This window comes from Pimephales promelas, chromosome 6 (genome assembly GCF_988280905.1).
Source record: "Pimephales promelas chromosome 6, fPimPro1.hap1.1, whole genome shotgun sequence".
Classification (NCBI taxonomy): Eukaryota; Metazoa; Chordata; class Actinopteri; order Cypriniformes; family Leuciscidae; genus Pimephales; species Pimephales promelas.
This window is the reverse complement of record NC_142774.1, coordinates 26561280-26586395: the sequence shown is the minus strand read 5'-3', so window position 1 is coordinate 26586395 and position 25116 is coordinate 26561280. Positions and strand designations below refer to the sequence as shown.

At 36.5% G+C, this 25116-nt stretch overlaps 1 protein-coding gene across 4 annotated transcripts in view; it reads left to right on the top strand.

Moving 5' to 3' along the window:
* tmem131l (transmembrane 131 like) overlaps nucleotides 1-25116 on the top strand; it is a 72998-nt gene that overhangs the window by 12683 nt on the left and 35199 nt on the right. For all 4 annotated transcript variants that reach the window (XM_089132302.1, XM_089132301.1, XM_089132300.1 and 1 more), the window contains exon 4: nucleotides 21969-22040. In XM_089132302.1, the coding sequence (XP_088988428.1) occupies nucleotides 21969-22040 (72 nt within the window). The remainder of the gene's footprint in view (nucleotides 1-21968; nucleotides 22041-25116) is intronic.

Here is a 25116-nt window from a genome sequence, read left to right as displayed (position 1 = left end):
TGTTTGTGCATGCAAATTGTTTGTTCACACTCTCTTTTACTAACTGGAGCTTTTTTTTTTTTACGTTCTCTTTATTTTCCCCTCTTCATTTTATCTTTGCCACTTCCTCTCATGCTACTCGTCCCCAACTCTGTAGATCTCATTCTGCTATCTGCCTGTAGCAGATGTTTCATAGTTCACATTGTCTTTTCATTGTTGACTCAGGGTAGCAGCATGCTCTGTGGTTAAGTCCTAATCAGGGACTATCACCAAGCACAATGGCTGCTTTTAACACAACAGCATCAACAAGACTCAGTTCCTGTATCAACAGCAACGTGCAGTTTCATACCCTTGCTGTAACATTGATGTTAACACTGCTAAATGTTTTAAAAAAAAAAAAATAATGTAATCTTTAAAAAATGTTTAAAGCCAATAGTTGCACTATAGTTCATAGTTGGTGTCAAACTCAATTCTCCATCATTTTTAATGAAAATTTTAGTTTTAATAGTTTTTGTTCCATTTTAAATATTTAAATGTGACTCTCTGGACTCTAAAACAAGGAAGAAGAGATGATACCTTCTCTGATAGGTCTAAATCAAGTTTTTGAATAAGCAGAAATTGCCAAATTGAAATGAAATCTGTCAATGGTACTGTAACAGTACATAAATAATGGCATAGTGATACTACTACTTATGTAATAATACTAAAGCCAATAATAAAAACAAGTTATGATAATTTCATTATGGCAAACTAGTATATGATAATATCGTCTAAAATAGTAATAATTGTATTATATATTTGTTTATACTGTCTGTTATTTGTATGGGCTTGGATCACCTTTTTCATCTTTCATCAGATTGGGTGTTTTTTTCGTGACATATTACGGCCTGTTTATGTGTGTTTTAGCTAGGTTTCCGCCTATTTTGCACCCTATAGACCATTTTGCAAGATGTAAATAACACTGGTTCAGAAACACGTTCGTTTCAGTTTGTAACTGTTTTCTTTATTTAACACGTAAAGAAAACATCTTAAAGATGTTTGTTTACATTTTTTATTCAGTTTTATATGTTCTGTTGGTTGTATTTTATCCCAGCTTTTGTGTAGTGTTAAAAAAACTGAAACAGGAAGTGCTTCTGGACCAGTGTTGTATACATCTTGCAAACTGGTCTATTGAACGAAGTTAAACTGCGAGAGCGTGCACTCAAAGACAACAAGAATGAACGAGTTCACAGTAACGTTCATCAGGCAGTAATATAGTACGTTCAGTTCACGTTTGCACAAAATATGAACGAGTTCATGATCTATCGTTCAAATGAACGCGTTCAGGCACAACACGTTCAGGTTGGGGAATGTATGGAATTACAGTAATGTGTTAAACTACACGCATATTGGTAGTTCTATAATCATTATCAGGTTAGGCAGGTTATCTGCTTAAACCAGTATGCAGCGCTTAACTTGGTGAGTTTGGTATTTCGTTCGCACTGCGTCTTAGCTACGCAGCTTGGAGTAAACCTATGAAAGAGAACGTCTCTGATTACTAGAGTAACCCATGTTCTCTGAATTGGGAACGAGATGCTGCGTTCGCTGGCAAACTCCTTGCGCTGCCAACAAGCTTCCCTTTTCGGCAGAGAAATCTGAAGAGCAGATGATGCGCGCAAATATAATATGATGACGTGAGCATCAAGGTGGCGCCTGTGCCATCAGCCAATGGATTGGAGTGAATCGTGATTCTTTATGGGCTTCAGACTATTTTTCAGATGTGTAATTTTACTTGTGAAATGTAGACAAAGCCTAGAGCGTTTTGTCTTCGGCATCTTCATTAATCCCCTCACTATCAGCAGACGTTCCAGGAGTCTCCCACATATTGATAACAGCTCACCGATGCCCGCAAATTAGTTAAAATATCCCGGAATCTAGTGTGAGTGAGCAAGAATAAACCGTAGTGTGCGTACGGCGGAGAGGGAGAGGGAGAGACATTGCATGTGTGCTCCTTATGACACAGAGACTCAGGCACCGAAATTTTTGTTCTTATTTGGTCTTCTTACTACCGTTTACGTCAGAACCGGTTCCCTATAGACCCTTTTACAGTTGGTAAACATGGTGACGTTTTTTTGTGGGTGGAGCTTAGGTGGAGGCAGAAAGTTTCACTAACGCTAGTTAGCAAGGATTGTTAGCTTGTTTTTTAACAATGACTGGAGAAAATCCGATATTATCTTAATGAGTAAGGTCACTCAGTGTCCAGTACCGCGATTGTTTTTTTATTTTTAGAAGTTATTTTTAACCGACGGAACCAGATTGGCCGACCCGTAGCCGCCTACACGCTCACTCAATGCATGGATGATCTGACAGGATTAACGTACGTTACCTCGGTTGAGTGGCCTGACTTCTACACCTACCTTACAGAGAAACCGATCGTAAAGAGAAACTGAGGGCATATAAATCTTTAGATGCCTACATGGTCCTGTACAAGACTTGTGTGTATGATCCGCAGTTCTGCCGAGCCAGCGCAGAGACCACGACAATGTAAAGAGTGACATTACAGTGCGATTTTAATGATGTGAATGTTTTCTAGAAATAAAAGTTCCGGATACATCATATTCATTTTTCATCAATTCTTGCACCAAACAACACAACAAGATGACATTTAAAGCTCCTTATTATGTAGCCGAATCTGTGCTGTTTTGCATTGGCCGCCTGCAGTTTTCACTTTGTTTTGCCTCCAGAGGGGTATTGCACAAAAGTAGAATTAAGAAAGCCAGGATAACTGAACAGTCGTAGTTTGACCTAGTCTGATCAGTGCATCCTGGCTTAATCCGTTGCACGTTTGCTGAGCCAGGATGAGAACGCGCGGATATGTCAAGCCAGGTGTATATAGTTTGGATAAATGCACGTTTACGGCATTCTTAAAAAGAGCGCGAAATCGATCACAGAATCACCGATCCAAAAATGGACAAAACGCGTGCGGCATACTTGTCACCTAATGAGCAACAGCTTTATGGAAACGTATGAAGAAGTGAAACATATAATATGTAAAAAAGCCAATACAGATGCTGTAATAAAACAAAGAGAGAATGCCTGGCAAACAATAGCAGACCGATTGAATGCTAAGTCCATAAATAACCACACTCTAAAAAATGCTGGGTTGTTTTAACCCAATTTTGGGTCAAATATGGACAAACCCAAATGTTGGATTTAAAAATGCAATTATTAAATTTAACCCAACAGCTGGTTTTGTCCATATTTGACCCAAAGTTGGGTTAAAACAACCCAGCATTTGAGTGTGCAGTGCTCCACTGTAACCCTCATAATTACAATTCGAGGAGTTACTTGTCATTTAACAAAATAATTGTATATTTTGCCTTAAATGTGACCAGTGGACATACATTTAACATGAAGAATAATTGCAAACACTTGCCCACTATGTGTATATTTGATGTATTTAGTTTATTTTATGTCTATCTCTTTAATCTTTTTACTCTTATCTATTTCTATGTAGGTTTTGTTTCTAATTGATTTAATGTAATCTATAATCAGATATTTTGCTCTATTTTTATCCATCTAATCTATTTTATCATTTGTATCTATTCCTCTTAAAGAACAATGTCTGGCCAAAAAAGGTCTTGGCAGAAAGTCAAGATTAAATACAAAAATATTTTATAGGCTGGTAAGTGACTTGTCTGCAGAGAACATGGTGACATGTTTGCTGACATTTAATCGTCTGTGCTGATTTTAGCAATAAAAAAAGTCATAACAAAGGGCAAGCCATTGTGAATAGGAAAAACAAATCTTTAGTCTATATATACTACATATTGACCTTGTTGTTATGAAACCACATTTACGACTTAATGAGCCATTTCTTATTATCTCATCAACTGCAATAAAATAGCCTCTAATTTTTTCTCATTCAACTATACATTTCTACTCTATTTTTGCATAGATATACATAGTCTATATTCTATTTCTCATATTGTATAGTATAGTTCTTTTGCATTGTGTTGGCATTTATTGTGGACAGCAAAGTTATAATTGCTCAGGAAAATCTGCTTTCCTCACTGCAGGTGTATGCCAATAAACGCATTTTGAATCTCAAATAATATATTCATCAAACCTCTGACAGTGAAATGAACAGCAGTTTTTAATAATAACTAAAATAGCAGTACGCATTCTTAGATGAATGGCAGTATAGTATTTTAATGCTCAAGCGTAAAGTAACTTAAACAATAATATCTAGTAGGATTTAGGGAGGAACTAGCCAGTAAATCACTAGGATTAATCTTAGCCTGGTTGTTAGCCTGCTCTGGAGCAGGCTAGCTGCAAAGTGTAAATCTCCATAGTAACTTAATGTAGATTAATTTAGCCTTCATTCGTGCAACCGAGTCAGGGCAGATTCAGCCAGGATAACTGGAAAATCCCAGCTTAATCCCTTATCTTGCTTTTGTGCAATACCCCCCAGCTAGCGCCGTGATGTAACTGTGACGTCGGCGCAAAAGGGGTCTATTGGCACCGAGTTTTGATATCCAACCCTAGTTGTTTGTTTGGTTAACAGTGAAACTGCCCTGAAAGAACAGATTAACGGGTTGGGATAATTTGTTTGTTTAATGCACTGACAGGGGCCCCTGGACTAAGTTTTGCTTAAGCCAAGTTCACACTACAAGATTTTAAGCCCGATTTGCAAATCGTTGAGCTCGCCAACAGGTCAGGGTGTTATCGCGTGCAAATCGCGGTGGATTAGCGGGCGATGAACGCTTCCAATCTCTTAGTATGAAAGAGCCAACAACGCAGCAAAGACGCCTCGCAGACGCCTCGCCGAGCCCAGGAAAATATCTAGAATGCTACATATCCAGAGCCGTCACGCAACTCAACCTCAATGATGTCATGAGCTACAGCCAATCATCAGGTCACTAGGTAAATCTTATTTTTTCTTCTTTGTATTTTTTTTCTCAGAGCAAATCATCGCGCAAACAGTTTGAGGCACTAGTTTCTGTCTGACGTCCATATTGGCGTGTTGTGTTCCTCTCTTCTTCGCTGGGTATTGGCGCGCGTGTTGTTTCGTGTCTTTTCTGGTTCGTTTTATTGCGTGAATTTTTGTGACAAAACGTGGTTTGTAGACAAGATAGAATCATTGGGTGACAGAATTGTTGTCAACTCGTTATTTATTTGAGTATTTTCAGTATTTAGACCGTACCATAGTACTGAAACAGCTCTCATTAGAGTCACAAATGATTTGCTCTTATCATCCGATCGTGGTTTTATCTCTGTGTAGTGCGTTGTCAAATTGTGTAGTGCATTACCTTCTGTTGTGGATCAATTGTGTTGTGTGGTGTGAACAGCTAAACAACTTGAACACTCCTGATTTAACTGAGAGCAAGTCATGTAGTGTGAACCGCACAGTTCAGCCCGACGTTTTAAAATCATGTAGTGTGAACAAGGCTTTAGGGCCCCCAGAAGTCAAGTCTAGGATCGGCACTGGAACTGCACCAAGGTTGCACGACTTCAACGTCACCATCACTAAGCCTCCAACAACTCTTTCAGTTTTTATAAAAAAAATAAACTGTAAGTTAAAATAGTTTATAAGAGCAGAGTTATAGAATTATGAGGCTATTAAAGCGGACTGAGCTTCCTGTTCGGCGTGATGGCTTTTCATCTCCCCGACTGCCACCTTTCCACCACCACAACCACCTTTTTCAAGACATGTAACATCTTGAAAAAAATCATGAGTGGGATAATACTAATGTACTATATGTCGTAGAATAAAAACGTAGAAGTGACCTTGTTTTCACCACAGACTTTATTTTGGACATTTAACCAAAATTCCATTCAAAAAATGTATTGACATGGGATGATGGAACCAGAAGTAAAATACCAACTCGTTTCTGTGTTTTGGCCTACAAAATGATGTCATACCTGCACCTCTCTATAGCAGTGCATGGATTGATTGCATTGTAATAAATTCCTGCAATAGATCATATTCATGAATAATTGGAAGAGTATACTACTGGTGTTCAGAGTTTGCTCTTTGAACTTTGGCCTTGCGTTTGTGCAACTATTGGCTGGGTGGTGGCAACTGAATGTGTATTGGAGATTATTGACTATCTACAGCTTGCAGAGCAAAGAGAAAGAGACCTTGTTATGGGTTGTCTGAGGACTTCTACATATGATAAATGGATTTCTGTAGCTTTAGAATGTTTTAATTGTTTTAACTGCTTATAAAACACAGTATTCTATATAATGAAGTCTCTTTTGAAAGCAAAGTTGGCAAGCACTTGGCTTAGTATTAGACATTAGTATTTGAGGTGTTGCTGATTACTATTGAAATAGAGAATAGTATAAACAATATAACAATTTAATATGTTTAATTATAAAGGATTTTCAAACGTTGACAGCTTTATTTTACTACTTTTATTCCCAGAACCTGTCAATTAATCCTGTAAATTTCTTTCTCAAGTCTGTTCTTTCTCATGAGATGAATGAGACAGTCTGTTATTTAATGTGTAAAACATATTTTTGGAAAAGTCTATTTCTCTAATTATGTTTCAAAAATCTGACATGCATCACACTACCACCAGTAGTGGAGCTCATAACAGATTAATACAAAAAAAAATGTGGGCAGTTTTTTCAGAGAATTTCAGGAAGCTATGTTTTACATGTCTAAACATTTAATTGTTTTTTTGATTAAAGATTTACAGAACGTTTGAATTCTGTTTTTGATGAACATATCCACATCAATATTCACAATATTGTATGAGAGGTATGACTTTAAGTAATGGACATAAGATGGTTTGTTGTTTTCATATCTTGTAACTGAAAGACACTCTTGCCTAATTGTAGATGATTTTTGATTGCGTTTTGTCCACTATTTCAAATCTTTTCAACATTTGAGCACTTCCAGCAGTGCTTTCAGGATGTTACACCATGTTTATCACACAAGTAAATGGTGTCTTATGTGAGAATATTTGTTCTGCATTGCATAAAACATTCTTGGTTAGGGGAAGTGATGCCACGATGTTCATTTTTAAATGTAGTGAAAAACAGAAAAGGTTTTTATAAGGCACTAATAATTAAATCAATTAATCCATAAATGATAAAAACTGTTGTATGCAATACATTTAAAAAAAAAATGTCAAAAGACTGCCACACTTGTGCCTAACCTTAGCTTGTCAGTTTCTCATACACACCCTTAGTTTTGGGAGTGTGATGTTGCACTTGATCTGACATGTCCATACAATATTTTAAATGATAAAATCTGCCCAACTTTGCCTTGTATGTGTTTTGTGTGTTTTTTTTTTTGTGTTTTTTTTTTTTTCTGGTTGATAATACCCAAACAATATTTTAACTGAAAAAGGCAAACATTTGGGTTACAGTAAAGCACTTGGTGTGCAAGTCAAGTCACATTTATACACACTGTACGTTTTAGCGCTTTTTACAATACAGATTGTTTCGAAGCAGCTTTACAGAGATAAAAGGAAAATAATGCAACAAAGTTTGTCTCCAGAAGAAAATAGTGTCACAGTCCAGCTTAAGTATGTTCAGTGATGTTTCATTTTTGTGGTAAAAAAGTTAATTTAGTTAATTTTGTTTTTATAGCTCTGGAGAAATCCGTGATGTCATCGTCCAGCTGCAGTTCAGTTCTCATATAATGGTGTCGATGCAGGCAGATCAATTATTCAATTAAATGTTAAATTTAATGTCCACAACTAAGCAAGCCAAGCCAATGGCAACAAAAGTGGAAAAAGGCAACAGTGGGAAGGAACCAAAACTCCATCAGGTGGCTGAATGGAGAAAAAAACCTCGGGAGAACCCAAGCTCAGTCTGGGCCAGTTCTCCTCTGGCCAATGAACAAACAGTGTATGATTATGATTCAGGCAGCATTATAGGTCAGATTGGATTGGAACGATCATATGCAGACGGGTTTGTTGAGGATTAGTGGAAGTTTAATGGGACCAATCAAAAAATGGTTACATGCTGACTGTTTAAATTCACAAAACTTGCAGTATGTGAAGCATGTTAATATGATTTTAACTTTGTAATATGAAATTACTTTTTTTTTTTTTTTGGTAAAGTTGTATCCAATTTTACAATTTTGTTGCCATAATAAAGTAACACCTAAAACTACAAGTCAAATTTACAACTTGGCAAATCTAGTACAAATCTACTTTATAAATCTTTTTTTTTTTAAACGCATGTTAAAGATGTTATCGTAAAACTTTTAATCCATGCATACATTTTTTTTTTTAAAGAACAGACCTTGTAATATATAACTCTTCCACTCCATTTGTCTCTACTTTGTCTCTGGTGACATATGCCAGACTTCTTCGATCATTAAGTAAGGGTTAATGCCCGACGAGGTGTCCATTGTCAGGTTTTAATGGACGACGGCGAGGCGTAAACCGGCCGACGCGCAGCGGATGCCTCCGCCGAAGTCCATTAAAACCTGACAATGGACACCTCGGAGGGCATTAACCCGCTTATACCATGGTCACTTGCCAAATAAAACATTAGTTTATATTTTAATTAGGCTAAATCTAGTTTTTACAAATAATAACTTGCCTTGCCTGCCTGATCTGTTTATTTAGCAACCGGAGATATATATAGTCCGCTTAGCTCGTATCCCTTCAGGTTCACAAATGCATTTTTTTTTTCATGAAACACAAAGGTAGGCATAGTTTTTTTTTTTATTACTCATAAAACAATTAATCAAACAACAATAAAAAAACAATTAGCTCTGCAATTAGCTCTCTCCCGCAGGGTCTCATTCAGGGGTGCGTTTCCCGAAAGCATCGTTATCCAACTATGGTCGCAAGTTACGTCGTTACCAATAGAGTTCAATGGAGCAGAGCAGCAGCGGTGTAATTTTCTCCGTTTTATTTACATTTTTTCTTTCTTCAGCAGCATACCAGTCGTCAAAGTTGCCATATTCTCCATAAATGTTAAAAGAAATAGCACGAAGTCGCTCATTGTTGTATTAGGCTATAATATCTAACGTTAGATGATAGAGCATGTGACTGCCTGTTGCTATGGTTACTCACAGCCGTTGTAGGCAGCGCATTTATTTATTCATTTCGAATGGTAAACAGGCAGTTTCACCAGAACTACTTTACTAGGTGTCCTCTATCACTTTTTAACGGACACCCTGCAGCCAATCAGAATCGAGTATTCACCCAGACCATGGTATAAGTTCATTTAAACTAGGGATGATGATTTTTGACGATCACGATCTGTAGCCAATTGAAATTCGAGGATCTAAATTTCAAGATTTAAACCAGAAGTAGAATGGTCTGACTTCAGTTTTGTGAAATTATGCTTCATAAAACACACCTGCACAAAACTTCAACAGCAGATGGACAATGAGAATGCAAATTTACTTTCTGACAGTAGGTGGCGCTTATGGAACCCTAGCGATACAGCGTTTCCTTGGTTACTGTTATACACAAATCAGCGTTGTGCTTATGAACACTACTTTAACTGTCATTAAAGGACAACTCCGGCGCAAAATGAACCTGTGGTCTAATTACACATTGTTACCTAGTCAACCGTTATCTGAGATTTTTTTTTCATGATTGTCGAATGTAAATAGTTTTATCTATAAAAACAGTTTAGCCTATAATGCTAGTATAACGCTAGTCTATAGGGCATAGAGTAATGACAAATAAAAATCGCTTTTTATTACCACTAACAAGGCTCAAAATAACCCCACAGTAACACGGTAGCACAATAAGGATCCCTACATTCAAACCGAAGCATTGAGAACTTTGTCAGTGTCCATACCGTTTAATAAGAAGATATTTTATACACACAGTCAACTTCACGAATACAGGAAGAAGCCATCTTTGAAAAATAGTCTCTACCAGTCGATCTACGAACGCCGATCCATGTGCGCTGGTGAGATGTGAATAAAGTGATAATGTGAGCGCGAACAGTAGGCAACATGTACTAAAGAGAAGAAAATGGTTCGTGTTTGTGTTTCTTCCGGAAACAATGGACCATATAAGATTCTGCACAGTTCAGCGCACTTGGATCGGCGTTCGTAGATCGACTGGTAGAGACTATTTTTCAAAGATGGCTTCTTCCTGTATTCGCGAAGTTGATTGTGTGTATAAAATATCTTCTTATTAAACGGTATGGACACTGACAAAGTTCTCAATGCTTCGTTTTGCATGTAGGGATCCTTATTGTGCTACCGTGTTACTGTGGGGCTATTTTGAGCCTTGTTAGTGGTAATAAAAAGCGATTTTTATTTGTCATTACTCTATGCCCTATAGACTAGCGTTATACTAGCATTATAGGTTAAACTGTTTTAATAGATAAAACTATTTAGATTCGGCAATCATGAAAAAAAATCTCAGATAACGGTTGAATAGGTAACAATGTGCAATTAGACCAAAGGTTCATTTTGTGCCGGAGTTGTCCTTTAAGCATTTCTGTAGACAGTCGGTTCCCTCCAAAGATACATTCATATAAATACCCACCCCCAATTCAATTTATATTTTTCTTCCAAAATTTCTAGCATTAAGCATCTAGCATCCGTCTTCAGTCTCTGGTCTGTGTTAACGCCATTTTTACAGACTTTGAAATGTTTCCACACAAATGACAGTTTGGTAAATGATTGCAATGCAGTTTTTGTGCAAGTCAGAAAGGGAGATTGGCTAAAACAATACATAATAAAAACTATCAATGCCCCTACAATCTGCCTCCACTTTTGAGTTCAACACCCACATGTCCTGTCAACAACTGACAATTAGCACCAGTCCCCGTCCTGCATATTTTTTTTTTTAAGATAATCCATTATCTGATTGAGTGGACCCCAGAGCTCATTCGTAAATGTGGCATTAGGGCATCCTGAAGTCCCATGTTTTAGATAGCCGTAGCGCTGAGTATGTTCTGCAGCTCTCTCTCTCTCTCTCTCTCTCTCTCTCTCTCTCTCTCTCTCTCTCTCTCTCTCTCTCTCTCTCTCTCTCTCTCTCTCTCTCTCTCGCTCGCTCTCTCTCTCTCTCTCTGTGGTTGCTAGTGCTAATTTTCACACCTCCTGCTGTGATACGCCCTCTCATCTCTTCCTCTGCCCTCTGCCAACACCACAAATAGCTTCAGCTCCTGGCATCAACTACATTCCATTAAGCCCAAAACATTCCGCAATGTTTCTTCTCTGGATTATGCACACTAATATTTAGGGCAGTGTGCTTGTGTTTTTGTGTATATGAAGAAAAAAAAAGAACAATAACAAAAGGCTAAACAAATTAGCCATCCTTAACTAATAACTATATTTTCCTCTATTGCATTGTAGAGGGATAATTGTGTTTCTGTGTTTGTTTTGGCAACCATGATGTCACATTGACACCAACTAGAAGCAACACATTTATTGCTTATGTGCTTATTGCTTCTGTCACGGGACCCTCTGTTGTGTAGCAACCAGTAACCGTGGTCACCTGTCACTAAGCTGTGCCAAATCTAAATCTATTATATTTATTGAAAACAGAGCTGATCATATTATTTTTGTTTATATTCGTCTGTGGATTTTGTCATTGAAAGAACAGTGTGTTTGTATGATCCCCACTGAATTTCGGTTTAAATCTATTGCTTTCCTTGAAAGTGTTGAGTCATGGGTGTTGAATATGATAGACCACCAGGTCAGAGTCCATCAAAAGTGTTAGGACAATAAAATCCAAATAAATGTAATGATGAAGAAGACAAAGGTATGGAATTATCCTATTGCTTAGGTTTTGCTTAAGTCTTAAAACAGCTAAATCGACGACGCTATTTATTTTGAAGATATTTTTAAGAGATGGGACATACATTAACCTTAATATAAATATAAAATAAACAAATATACAGGGGTTGGACAATGAAACTGAAACACTGGCCAATGTTGGAGGTTTCACATCTATATGCCTGGCGGCCAATCTTCAGAGTGAAGCACGGGTGGATCAGTGATGGTTTGAGCTCCAATATCATGACAATCCTGATCGTATTTGATGGACACGACACTGCCGAGGACTACCAAACCCTTCTGGAGGATCATGAGCACCTGATGCTCAAACCGCATGATCATGCACCAACACACACAGCAAGACTTGTGACAGAAGGGTTTGATGAAGATGAAAGTGACGTTGAACATGTACAGTCACCAGATCTAAATATTATTGAGGTGTTTTGGAGGAGCGAGTCCACCAACGTCATATAGTGACCTGGACACTGTTTTGGAAGAGGAACGGCTCATAATCCCTCTGGTCACTGTGAAGGACTTCTATCTGTCATTCCCAAGATGAATTGATGCTGTATTTGGATGCAAAATGAGGCCCTCACCATACTAACAAATTATTGTGTTGTAAAACCAGGTGTTTCAGTTTCATTGTCCAACCCCTGTAGGTAATAACTACAAATACTTTGTATTATTATTATTATTATTATTTAGAATTAAACTAATCTGTATATCTAAAATAAATAATATAGATAGATAAAACAAAGTCAGTTGTACATTGATTGGATCTCAAACTGGATTTTTTTTTTATCATACATGGAAACTTTTCAAATGTGCATTTCATTAAGATAAATAATAAATAACAATGTCATTGATTCTTAAGTATTAAAAAATTAAACTCATTTGATATATATTTAAAAAAAAAAAGGTTGTTTATGGATGTGGAGAGCATGTTTGGCCCCTCCCATTTCAATACATCTAATTAGCAAGCAGACCACATTATGTGAACTGATCTACAATACAAACAGCTTAAAACATAAATTATTATGAGCTACTTAGTGTCATTTGTACACGCCTAACCCTGCATTATTCAAATTTCCTACAACTTCCTGTTTCAGCTCACACAGGAAATGAGCTGTACACTCTGTTTGAAACATCAACTTTTTTTTTCTTTTGTGATGGGAAATGATGCTACTGCCAGCAAAGTTGTGTGTGTGTGTGTGTGTGTGTGTGTGTGTGTTGAAATGTCAATCAATAGTTGTAAACTTGATTTAATTTTAGTAAGATTAAAAATGTTTTATATTTTAATATATTATTTAGCAAGGCTGTATTATTCAGCAGTTAACAACAACTTTTTCAACAAAATGTTTCTTGAGCAGTAAATTAGCATATTAGAATGATTCATTCTTTATTTATTAAACATTTTGTGTGTATAACTATTTATAACAAAGCCCAAAATCCGCCCATACCCATAAGACCAAAAATAAATAATTAAATAAATAAATATGACAGGAAATTTAAATAAAATTTGACAAAACCATATATAGAGGGATCTCAGAGTAGCATATTAGAATGGTCGGTAACACTTTATTTGAAGGGGTGTGCATAAAACTGACATGACACTGTCATAAACATGACATACTGTAACATCTGTCATGAACATGAAGGATTCTTTATGAATGTTTATGACTGTTGTCATTAAGTGTCATTCGATAAATTATGACACTTTTAATGCAAAGTTGACATTGTTTAAAATGTCTTTGTTATGACAACTTGACATAAATCAATACATCATAAGTAGCCCACGTGTTCCACTTTACTTGAGGTAAGGGGAAATATTAATGACACTCTGGTTAAAGCATTTGACAGTGTAATAACCCTTAATGACATCTTTATAACTAGTACAATTTGTTCCACTTTACTTGAGGACAAGTAAAATATTTATGTCACAGTTATAATGGTGTCATGACTGCCAAAGTTAAAACCAACCATAACAAATGACAGGGTAATTTTAACACAAAGCTAAATAACTTCTTTAAGTTTGATAATTACCTGTTATGACATATTTGTGACAGGTTATGATTTTTCAGTTTATGTCAAGTTTGTCTTTGTTAATGTTAAGTTGTCATAACAAAGACATTTTAAACAATGTCAACTTTGCATTAAAAGTGTCATAATTTACCGAATGACACTTAATGACAACAGTCATAAACATTCTCCTTCATGTTCATGACAGGTGTTATGTCATGTTTATGACAGTGTCATGTCAGTCTTAGCACTGATGTCAGCACTCCCCTTCAAATGTGTTCAAAAGTGTTACCGAATGGTCTTCTTCATTAGTCCAAAAACAGTTTTGATTGAAACCAAGCTCCCAAAATGACTCATTTTGGATTGTCACATTGTTACGTAATAGTGCCTCCTCTGCAGAAGATCAACACCTACTTCTACATCATTGCCTCTTTAGTCCCGGCCACCGATTCACACGTCATGTAGTAGTAAATATGAGAGAGACGTACAGGAGTACTCCAGCAACAAAACGTTAGAGATGCCTCTGAGGATTACTTTTAAGTACCAATTTGTTGGGGAAAAAGTCTTTGCATTGCCTTTCTTGTGATCCTAACATTAAGAAAGTGTGGATGAACTTTTATTTTTAATCAAGTTTCAGTCAGATAGTGTCAGTAATGGTGTGTACACACCTAAAGCAAAGCGAATATTCTCATCGATTTACTCGCTCTAGATTACTTGCTGCATTACTTATTTTTCGCACCACTCATGCAAATAAAAATATCGCACGACGAAGAGTGTCTTCACGCACATCATAAACCATGTTGGGGAGAACTTCTTTTGCTGCTCTTTACCTGTTGTGGAAGTCCTAAATACACCGGAAAGCCAGACGGCATTGTGTCTGGGTTCACAGCAACATCCAGAGGCACATACAACTCTGTGAATTTCACCATCTTCCCCAGAACGTGTCAATGAGCTCTCTGTTGATTGGCATGCATGACAACGCGTCATGCAAATTTCCCATTCAAGTTGAAATTTTTTAACCAAATTTGCGTCTATTAGCATTTTTGTGTTGACTATGTATTCAATCTACTCGTGTCTCGCACAAATATTTTTAACTTTCTTTCGGTGCGCAAACACAAGATACGTTTTGTTCACCTTCAAATGGTCTTCGTTTCCTGTTTACACCACTTCTGGGCTTCGGGGTCTATATGACCCCAACAATTGATTGAGTAATTGTAAAAAAATATATATTTTTTTATCATAAAAATAATATATAATTTTTTTGTTGTTTATTTCTCATCTATTCATTAATGCTGTATTTTTGGAGATATAAAGTACTTTTGTATCCATATACCACACAATTCCTCAACTACACCATTAGCTTGCATATGAAATATATATATTTTTTTATGATGCGTTGCATTTAAGCTCCAGTACTAGGCCTTCATTTCTGTGTAAAAATTTTCAGATTTATGTTGGATTTTTTTTTTTTTTTTTGACACATGAAGAAAATATATTTAGTTTTTTCACATTTCCCTTTCATTTCAATGTGGGGTCATATTGACCCCGAAGACCAGAAGTGTAAACATTTTTTTTTTTTTTTTTACATACCTTCAGAACTGAATCAAGCCCAGTTTTTTTGTGTGTGTGTATAGATAGATAATGTATGAAAATGAAAAGTCACAAAATCTTATTCCGCTGAGATGAAGGGAACCTTTTTTTTATTTAACTAAAATCGATTGGGGTCGTATAGACCCCATGACCTGATTGAGGGTTAATTTTACTGTGGATTTGTTTTTAAACGACACAGTTCGGTGCAGGCTTTCAGAAAGGCTGAAAATAAAAGATGATGCAATGCCACCTATATTGGATCTGACAGTAATGTCGCAACACAAAAGTCTGAGTAACTGTTTTTACCATCTGTCACAATTTCTTTGTCTGATACAGATTGTTTGATATTCACTGAGTATTTATAATGTAGTGCCACAAGTCAAACTGTGAATAGTTGTTATTTGCTGTTCTTTCCTTTGCTTCTTCATTTATGGGGTTCATTCGGAGGATTCCCGGATTACGGTGCTTTTACTATCGTTTCGATCTAAGCCATTCACTGTAATCACAAAAAAAGCTTAAGTGAGCGAGATGATCTGTTTTGTCATCAATAAGACATTAAAACACATTTAAATTGATTTAAAACACGTCACTGTAAATGTATGCATTTAAAACTTTATCGTAAAGGATGAACGATGAAAAGTACTAAAGTGCGATAATTCATAATTCTGTTTACATGAAACACCGTAAGTTATCATTTGTCAACTATAACTTGATAACTTAAACTTTATTTGGCACAATCTAGACTTATCCACCTTTTTCTGCTCTAAACAATGCGCGCTGCCATGACGACGACGCCGGTTGTGAACTTCCGGTTCTAGTCTGGTCAATGCTTTTTTTGCCATGTGTTTTAGATTGTTTCATCCCCACATCGCTAAACTAAATCGAGAAAAAAACATTCATCAAATGTGATCTGATCACGTTATTTTTATTAGATCACAGATAAAAACAAAATTAACGTTTTTCTTTGCTTCATAACTTCCAAAGTATAGCTGATGCAAGACTGCACAATCTCTCCCTAATCCAGCAAACATCCGACAGTTTCTATCACCCCGACTGCTGCAGAATAACAGTACTTTAAGGTTAGGCTGGTAAGCCTTTTGACTCCTGTCTACCTCTGCTTTCAAAGATGCATAGTCTATATATTTCTCAGGCCTGTGAGGTGAGGTTAGGCATACGCCGAGTTTCATTCATGAGACCAAAGTCAAGTTTGCGTGCTGTTACATCCGTCATGATCATCTATTGTTTCCTATATACTTCTTATTTATTAAAACCAGTCAATTGGTTGATGAAGCATTGATTGAAATTAAGATACAATTAGTGAAAAACGAAATTCACTTGAAAGAAAGGTTTCTTTGTGTTTTTTTCTTTGATCTCTGTAAAAGTTTTAAAGTCGCTTTCAGAACAGTCATGTCCGTGAATATAAAACGCATGTGTGTAGACTGATATTTTTCTAATGTCTGGACCACTGAGCTATATAATGTATCATTCTAAATGAGTGGTCTGGACTAGAGTGCTAGCATTCTATGTAAACGAATACTTCAACAGGAAGTAGAAAAGTCAGTTGAACCCGCTATGAATCATGGGAAATAGAACGGGCGCTGAAAAAGGTGGATACATCATACAGCATATTTACATTTAGTCATTAAGAAGATGCTTTTATCCAAAGCGACTTACAACTGAGGACTAAAACCAAGCGAGTCATCGTGAAGAGGCAAACACAACGCAAGAAGTGCTCAAAATACAAACTTCAGACATTGCTTGGAGCAGCATAAGCCAGATAAGCGAGGATTTAAAGGAAAAGGAAAGAATTTTTTTTTCTTTTTTAATGTGAAGTGCTCACAGAAAAGATGACTTTTCAGTTGTCTTTTGAATCCTGTCAGGGATTCTGCATTCCGGATGATGATGGGCAGATCATTCCACCAGCATGGTACCGTGAATGAGAATGTTCTGAGAGTGATTTTGAGGCTCTCTGGGACGGTACCACGAGCTGTTGCTCATTGACTGATCTTAGGCTTCTGGTTGGGATGTAGACTTGTAGTAGTGAGTGGAAGTAGGTGGGAGCTGATCCTATGGTCAATCTGTAAGCAAGTGTCAACACCTTGAACTAAAGCAAGCAGCGAGTGGTAGCCAGTGCAGAGAGATAAACAGAGGAGTGACGTGGCCCCTTTTGGGCTCGTTGAAGACCATCATTTGTAGATGTTTAGTTGCACATGATGGAAGTCCAGCCAGAAGAGCATTGCGGTAATCAAGCTATAAATGACCAGGGCCTGGACGAGAAGTTGTGTTGCATGCTCAGTTAGGAAAGACCGGATCTTCCTGATGTTGTGCATTGCAAACCTGCATGATCGAGCTGTTTTTTTAATGTGGTCTGTAAAGGTCAGCTGCTCATCAAAGATTACTCCAAGATTTCTGACTGACCTTGATGGGGTGATTGAGGAAGAATAAATCTGGATAGTGAAATCGTGCTGTAGAGACTGATTGGCAGGGAGGACGAGAAGCTCAGTCTTAGCCAGGTTGAGCTGCAGGTGATGTTCCTTCATCCATGCCGAGATGTCAGCCAGACAGCTTGAGATCTGTACAGCTACGGTGGGATCATCTGGTTGAAATGAGAGTTGGGTGTCATCAGCATAGCAATGGTAAGAGAAACCATGTGCCTATATGATGGGTCCCAGTGATTTGGTGTAAATGGAGAAGAGGAGCGGTCCAAGAACTGAACCCTGGGGAACCCCTGTGGTCAGTTGATGTGCTTTGGATACCTCACCTCTCCATGTGACTCCGAAGGACCTACCTGTGCGATTAGATTAAATCCAGTGGAGAGGAGTATCTGTGATGCCCAATGATGAGAGGATGGACAGAAGGATCTGATGATTCACAGTCTCGAAGGCAGAGCAGACAAATCCAGGAGGATGAGAACTGATGATTTGGATGCACCTTTTGCGATCTGGGCTTCGGTGACCGATTGCAAGTCTTCGTTAAGTGCCTTTTCTTGAAGCCTGATTGGTTGAAATCCAGCTGGTTGTTTAGAGATAGGAAAGATGATACTTGGTTGAAAGCAACGCGTTCAAGTGTTTTCGCAATGAATGGTAGGAGATAGACGGGTCTGTAAGTCACTAAAAGTGATGTTTTTTGAAGCAGTGGAGGTACCCGAGCCTGCTTAAATACTGTAGGGAAAATGCCAGTGTGGAGGGATGAGTTGATGTTTGTGAGAGCTGAAAGAAGTGTAGGAGAGATTGCTTGTAGAGGGTGTGAGGGGCTGAGGTCTAAAGGGCAGGTGGTAGGATGACTGGAGAGGAGAAGTTTAGATACTTCTTCCTTGGTTAGTGGAGTGAAGGAGGAGAGAAGGTTGTTGGCTGTGGGAGAGGATAGTCTGGGTTCCTGTGTGTGTGAAACTGAGAATTGACTGCTGATAGTTGTTGTTTTGTTAGTGAAGAAGTTAGCAAAATCAGCAGCCGTTAATGAGGAGGTGGGTGGTGATGGAGGTGGACAGAGGAGAGTGCTGAATGTCTTGAACAGTGAACGTGTGTTAGAGGCGCTGTTTATCTTGTTGATTTTACGGTTCGAACATCAGTAGAAAAGGCAGAGAGCAGAGATTGATACCTACTAAGGTTAGATCTGTCTTTTGATTTGCGCCATTTCCTCTCCGCTGCCCTGAGTTCAGTCCGGTGTTCACGAAGAACCTCAGATAACTGGAGGAGAGAGGGCAGATGTTGTCTAAAGAAGAGGTTAGAATGGAGCATAAAGTATCCAATATGCATTGTATATAAAAGTATTTAATATGCATAAATGTTTCAGTTGTTTCAACTATGTAACGAGATATTTTTGAACACAGGAAGTTTTCAAAAACAATTCTGCACGTGTAATGGCAGGGTAGTTGAAAATTACTTTAAGCAAAACTGTTACCCAATCATAGCAGTGGGTGTTTACTTCCAAGTATTAAATACGGCTCTCCTGTCAAAATGGATGTTACAAAAGGTCAAAATCAGGAAAATAGCCTATAACTTCTAAGGATGGTTTTGGTTATGTTAAAACCTGAACAACATTAAGTTGTTCACCTCAAAGTACATTGTAAAATTAAAAAATGCGGTTCATGACCTCTTAAACCACATGCTGTCATATGAAAAACTAGTCAATAGCTACACAGATTAAAGTTGTTAGTTGTATATGATCAATTCACTATAAAGAACCAGTTCATATAAGTCATTTGTTCAGGATTCAGACTACATTGGTTGCACTCTGTTTTTAAGTCTTATTGTACGAGAACAGCTTCCGAAAAATGTTGTAATTGGTTATTGTTAAAGTAATAAAACCAGTTCTGAATAATAACCGTTTTTTTTAGTTCCTGACCATAAAAGAATTTCATACAAAAAAAAAAAAAAAAACTGAAGATATAAGCTCACTTGAAACTCTTATACTGTGAGACAGTGCTCAGTGTTTCTTTTTTACCTCCAGGCAATATGTTCAGGGTACAACATTATGCCTTCGAGAAAGTCAAACACACTTTCTTGACGGGATCATGCAATGTTTTGAGGGGTTCTTTTGCTGCTTTCAACACCCGTCAGCTGCCATTTGATAACGCAGCAGGCTGATGAAATTTTGGGTAGGGTATCAGATATACCCAGTGTCTTTTTATACACTCACTCAGTGATGTTTGTCTGAGCGACTTGAATTCTGTGTAGCCCAGTATATAGATTAAGATGACTGTCATGAAGGTAAATAATGTGAACATGTTTTACTAGTATGATAATGTCCAGACAGAGTATATGAGGCCCAGGAACCTGTGACTTTTCTCTTTTTTTTTCTTCTTTTTTTTTTGAAGTCAGTTTACATTTGATGCTCTTCCAGGTTTGATTTACTCTGTTCATTTGCCTTTTATGGAGAACTTTGAAAGCTGTTCAGAGTTATAAACAAGTTCTCTGAGGTTGTGATGCTACATAAAAGTATTGTTGTTTTGTTTCATAAGTTCTTTCCTGGAATTGGTACAGAAGTAATTCATATCTCTAGTTCTCCTCTTTCTTTTGGTAATCGGTTATGAAGGCCACTGATATGTGTGTCTTCATGTCAGAGTTCCCAGCTGTTGAAAGCCTGGACAAGCCACTGACAGTGTCGAGTGGAAGGATTCCCCCACGACTCAACAGATGGTCTGTTCCACTTACCAGAACACGCTAGAGCTCCAATTTTGGAACATTAAAAACAATAATTAGATAAAAAAAGTCATTTTATTAATAAACAAATGAGTAAATCTATAACTATTTAAAGCTGGTTATGATGGATATTTGTGCAGTTCCTCAAGGTGAGCTATTGCTTTTGGCGTTAAGTTGGCTAATTGTATTTTCAGGAAAGGTAATCCATGTAGATAATGTCTTTTTTTCAACCCTGTACACACACAAATACAATGAGCATTTAACTTCAATACCAATTCGAAAGCTTTTGATTATTTTGATTTTTAAATAGTTTTGATTAGATTTGTGTAATTTGACCTTTTGAAGGATTAATTAAAGGAACCACCTATTTTCATAACTTAAATATGAATGTGATTTCTTTTGTCATGGTGCTAAAGATTCTGCAATGGAGAAACCATCTAAATTTGGATATCATGATAATGATATTTGAACGTTTGAGACAGTGACATCTGCTGTTAAAATCTTTGAAAAAGTACTTGTAGGCCTGTGTATTGTTTTTTTTACACAACCCTTGAAATTAAGCATGGAGTAGAAAGGATTTGGGATTTTAAGTATAGATATCACAATTAATCATACATTTTTACTCAGTTCTTCATTTTACTAAACAAAAGGACATGTTTATCATCACTCAGTACCAAGACTCGTTCAGCTCATTCATCTCAACTCAACAGCAAAACTTCTTGGAACAATTCCATAGCTCTTTTTGTTTGCCCTGTTCACCTGCATTATTAGTGGTTTTCAGAGAAATGGTACAATTTATTAAGTATTAGGAGAGTATAAACAAAGGTGTTGATCATTTGGTCTGCTTTGCCCTGCTGCCCACTTTAGCTTCCTGTTGTTTTTAGCTTCCTGTCACCCTTTTGCCACACTTGTGTTGTGTTTTTCATTATACTTCTCTGGTGTTTTATTATAGCTAACTTTGGAGCTTGTGCTGTTTTGTGTCAACCCAATAACTGATGGATGTTCATTTAGTTTTTCTCCATTTTTCTCTAATGTTCATACTAAATCATAATATTCTCTTGTAAATAAAGTATAAGCGTTTCTCTGGAGGAATGAGATCACTCCCTGAGACTGCCAACAAACGATGCTCTGTTTGTGGTTTTTTAACATTCATGCATGTGAAACGATGACATAGTGTGAAAAAGTACAAAAAACAACAACAGAATGAGTTAACACTGATTTGAGTAAAGGGTTTTGCATGAGATCTGCATGATCTGAGGTTTAAAATGGTTGGTTACATAGTACTACATTCGGCTGCATAGTCATATTGTTTTGATTTTGTTTAAAATGTCACAAATTTTCAAAAAAAAAGTTTTTTTTATTTATATATGCAGGCCTAACTATTGTATTTTTGTAATTCAGTTTTGGCCTTGAAGATGGCTACAGATGCTTACGTGGCATTAAATACAACTATTCTGATACTGTTATTTTACCTATTCATGTAAAAAGCATGAATCTGCATGGCATTCACATTTCTTTCTTTCTTTTCTCCTTCTCAGTTCCTCGTTTTATGTGCAGGAGAGTGGGAGACAGCTCCAGTTTCAGCCGCCCACACTTGACTTCGGCCCACAGTAAGAGTTTTATATATTTCATACATTTTACCCACAAATATCAGCATACACTTGGTCCATAGCCTTATAAAAATGTTGGCAGCTAATGGGAATACCAGGAAAATACATTTTCGTTTTTCAAACCATACCATAATATATTGAATATGTGTGTATGTATATATATATACGTGATATATACACGTATTCATATTGAACTGTTCGGTACGAGGCTTTTGGTTCGGTTTTGGTACTTTTTGGTATTTTTTAACCGAATGGTTCTTTGGACCATTTTTCCTGCATAGCAAAATTTTGTTATTTCAAATGAACTGTAGGTGCGTTGTGCGTGGCAAGTGCGCTCATAATGTAAGAGACGCTGGTGTGACCACAACATTGCCCAACATCAAATGGCAAATGTAATGTAAGCGGAACGAAACTGAGCTACTCGTTATTGTGTGGTTGACGGACTGTTTATCAGTTTGGACCAATGCAGCGCGAGACGATCTTAATCAAGCAGCGCTATTACTACACAGCGAAATCAAAAAGAAAAAAATTGGAATTCGCCACTGAAGTAATAACATCGCTGCGAGATCTAGTGAGAAACATTCACATTTCTCCGTTATTAACAGATCAAACAGCGCTGACGTGGAAACCAGGAACAAACATTGTGCCATGAATGAACTAATCAGTGTCCACAGATCAGCAACATTCACCATGGTTTTACTGTATAAACACTAACTGTTACCATTGAAGTTTGGCAGGAATAGTAGGCTAGAATGTTTTCAAGTAACATCACGTCGGTTTTATTTTGACATTATGAATACAATTGCTGCCCTCAAATGTTAATCTGAACTAAAATAAACCTTTGTTTATAACTACTACAATATTACATTTCATTTTGTGCAAGGAGCTGTTTTGTTTTATAAGCTCCTAAGAAAAGTCAAGTATACAGTAGCTCCATCATTGCTCAAAGTTAAAAAAAAAATCATACTTTATGATGTTAGTTGTAATAAAAGTGTAATTTAAAAAATAAATCAAGAAAATTTCTCTGGCATTTCTTTCTTTTTGCTGTTTTGGAAACTTACCGAACCGTGACACAAGTGTATTGTATCGAACCGAACCGTGAATTTTGTGAACCGTTACACCCCTAATATATATATATATATATATATATATATATATATATTTTTTTTTATTATATATATATATATATATATATATATATATATATATACATTATGACGTTACATGATATAAATAATAAATTATTTGTCTTTGATGTCAAATTTAAGTATTTCTCAAACAATTAAACATTCTCCTAGGATGGAAATTAGCTGTGCAAACAGTGTGCAGTTTTTTTTTTATATTTGGAAAAAATTTGTTCATGTTTAAATGTGGAAGTTTTTTGTCAGTATTGTTGTGGGCATCCAATGCATGCACATAGAAAACAATACATTTTATTGTAATTTTTCACCATTCAAGTGCAAGAAAACCCATGCTGTTTTCTGTGAGGCGCACACATCCAAAACGTGTGCACAGAAAGCTGCCTCTCATACGTTTTCGCGTCTTTTTGCTCTTGAATGGACAAATGTGGACAAAAATGTCAAAATATTTTAATAAACACAGTCGGTTGTGTCTTAAGTGAATGTAAACATTTGACAAAGAAAACGCATAATAATATGTTTGATCAGCTAAGTGGCAGCACCGGAGAATGAATTTTCTTCATTGAATAACTTTTGCAGCTATATTTGTAATGTAGGCCTATATTTTATTTTAAGTGCAGTATTATTTTATTTTATTTGTGCGATTTGCTAATTTGTTTTTGTTTACTTTAATAATGCTTTGAAATTTATATTAGTTAGGCTTAGGGTTGGGAATTGAAATTTAAAATAAATGTGAATGATATCTAAGTTTTTTTTTGTTGTTGTTTGTTTTTTTGTTTTTACCTTATTGGGATGTATAAGAATCGGAAACGATAAGTAGAATCGGAATCGTTAAAATTCAAACGAGACCCTACCCTAGTTAGGCTAGTTGTTTTTGCTATAGAATTTTTAAACCATAGGCAAAAGTTCCTTGTGTAAGTGTTTGTAAGCCTGTTTTACATATTTCATATTTACTTATTCATCTAACCATCACTCTCAGCAGTGTGGGTGGCGTTGGATGTTCTATAACATTATTTCACTGGTCATGTATTTCAAACTTTGTTTTAACCCTGAAAAAAAAAAGAACTTTGCCATGAGTATAACGAGGCCTTTATTATAAATGTGCATGATAATCTTCTTCTACCTTCCAATTTTATCTTATTGGAATTTCTATTAGGAATCAATAAGCAGAATCAGAATCATTAAAATTCAAACAATTTCCAATCTTTTACAGATGTGAAAAGGTGGCAGGGAAACAATCATGTTTTTCGCAGGAGAAAATTAATTCATATTTATCCTTGGCTCGTTGTAAAAGGCATGGTTTGGGTTAAATATAACTTAACAGTTTTATAAAATACAAAGATTTACAAAAAAATATGTTTATTGTAATGTCTAGAAATATTTGCTGTAACTAAGAATTTTAAAATTGGTTATACTTTCAAAACCATATGACATTCACTTATTTTGTAGCTGTTGCCTTCTAGACTTCCATTGCAAGTCAATTGTTAAACTTATCTTACCTGGTTAAACAAAGGTTAAAAAAAAAAAAAACTTGCATAGTTTTATATTTAAAAATGAAGGGTTGAAAGTTATTTTGTTTATTAATAGTCAACTTGCCACAAATGCTGTCCATTTAAGTCAAAATGGTATTTTAACGTCTGCTTATTTTAAAGCTGAACTTGGCTTGTGGCTGAACCCTGCAGACAGGATGACCAAATATGGCAGGAATTTCTTTTCTTCTGATGGAAGAACAGTGGCAGAGTTTGGAGTCTACTGCACTGATTTAATTTTGACCTTAAGAAATAACTACAGTTGGAAAGTTGTAGAGGTTCCAATGCTGATTGTCCCATTTGTTGGAAGCATTACTGGAGGTTGTTACCTTTTTATTAGGACAACAAAAAGCCAGATTTCACAGCCATGTGTGCAAAATTGTCTTGGTGTGTGATTAGATCTGCAAC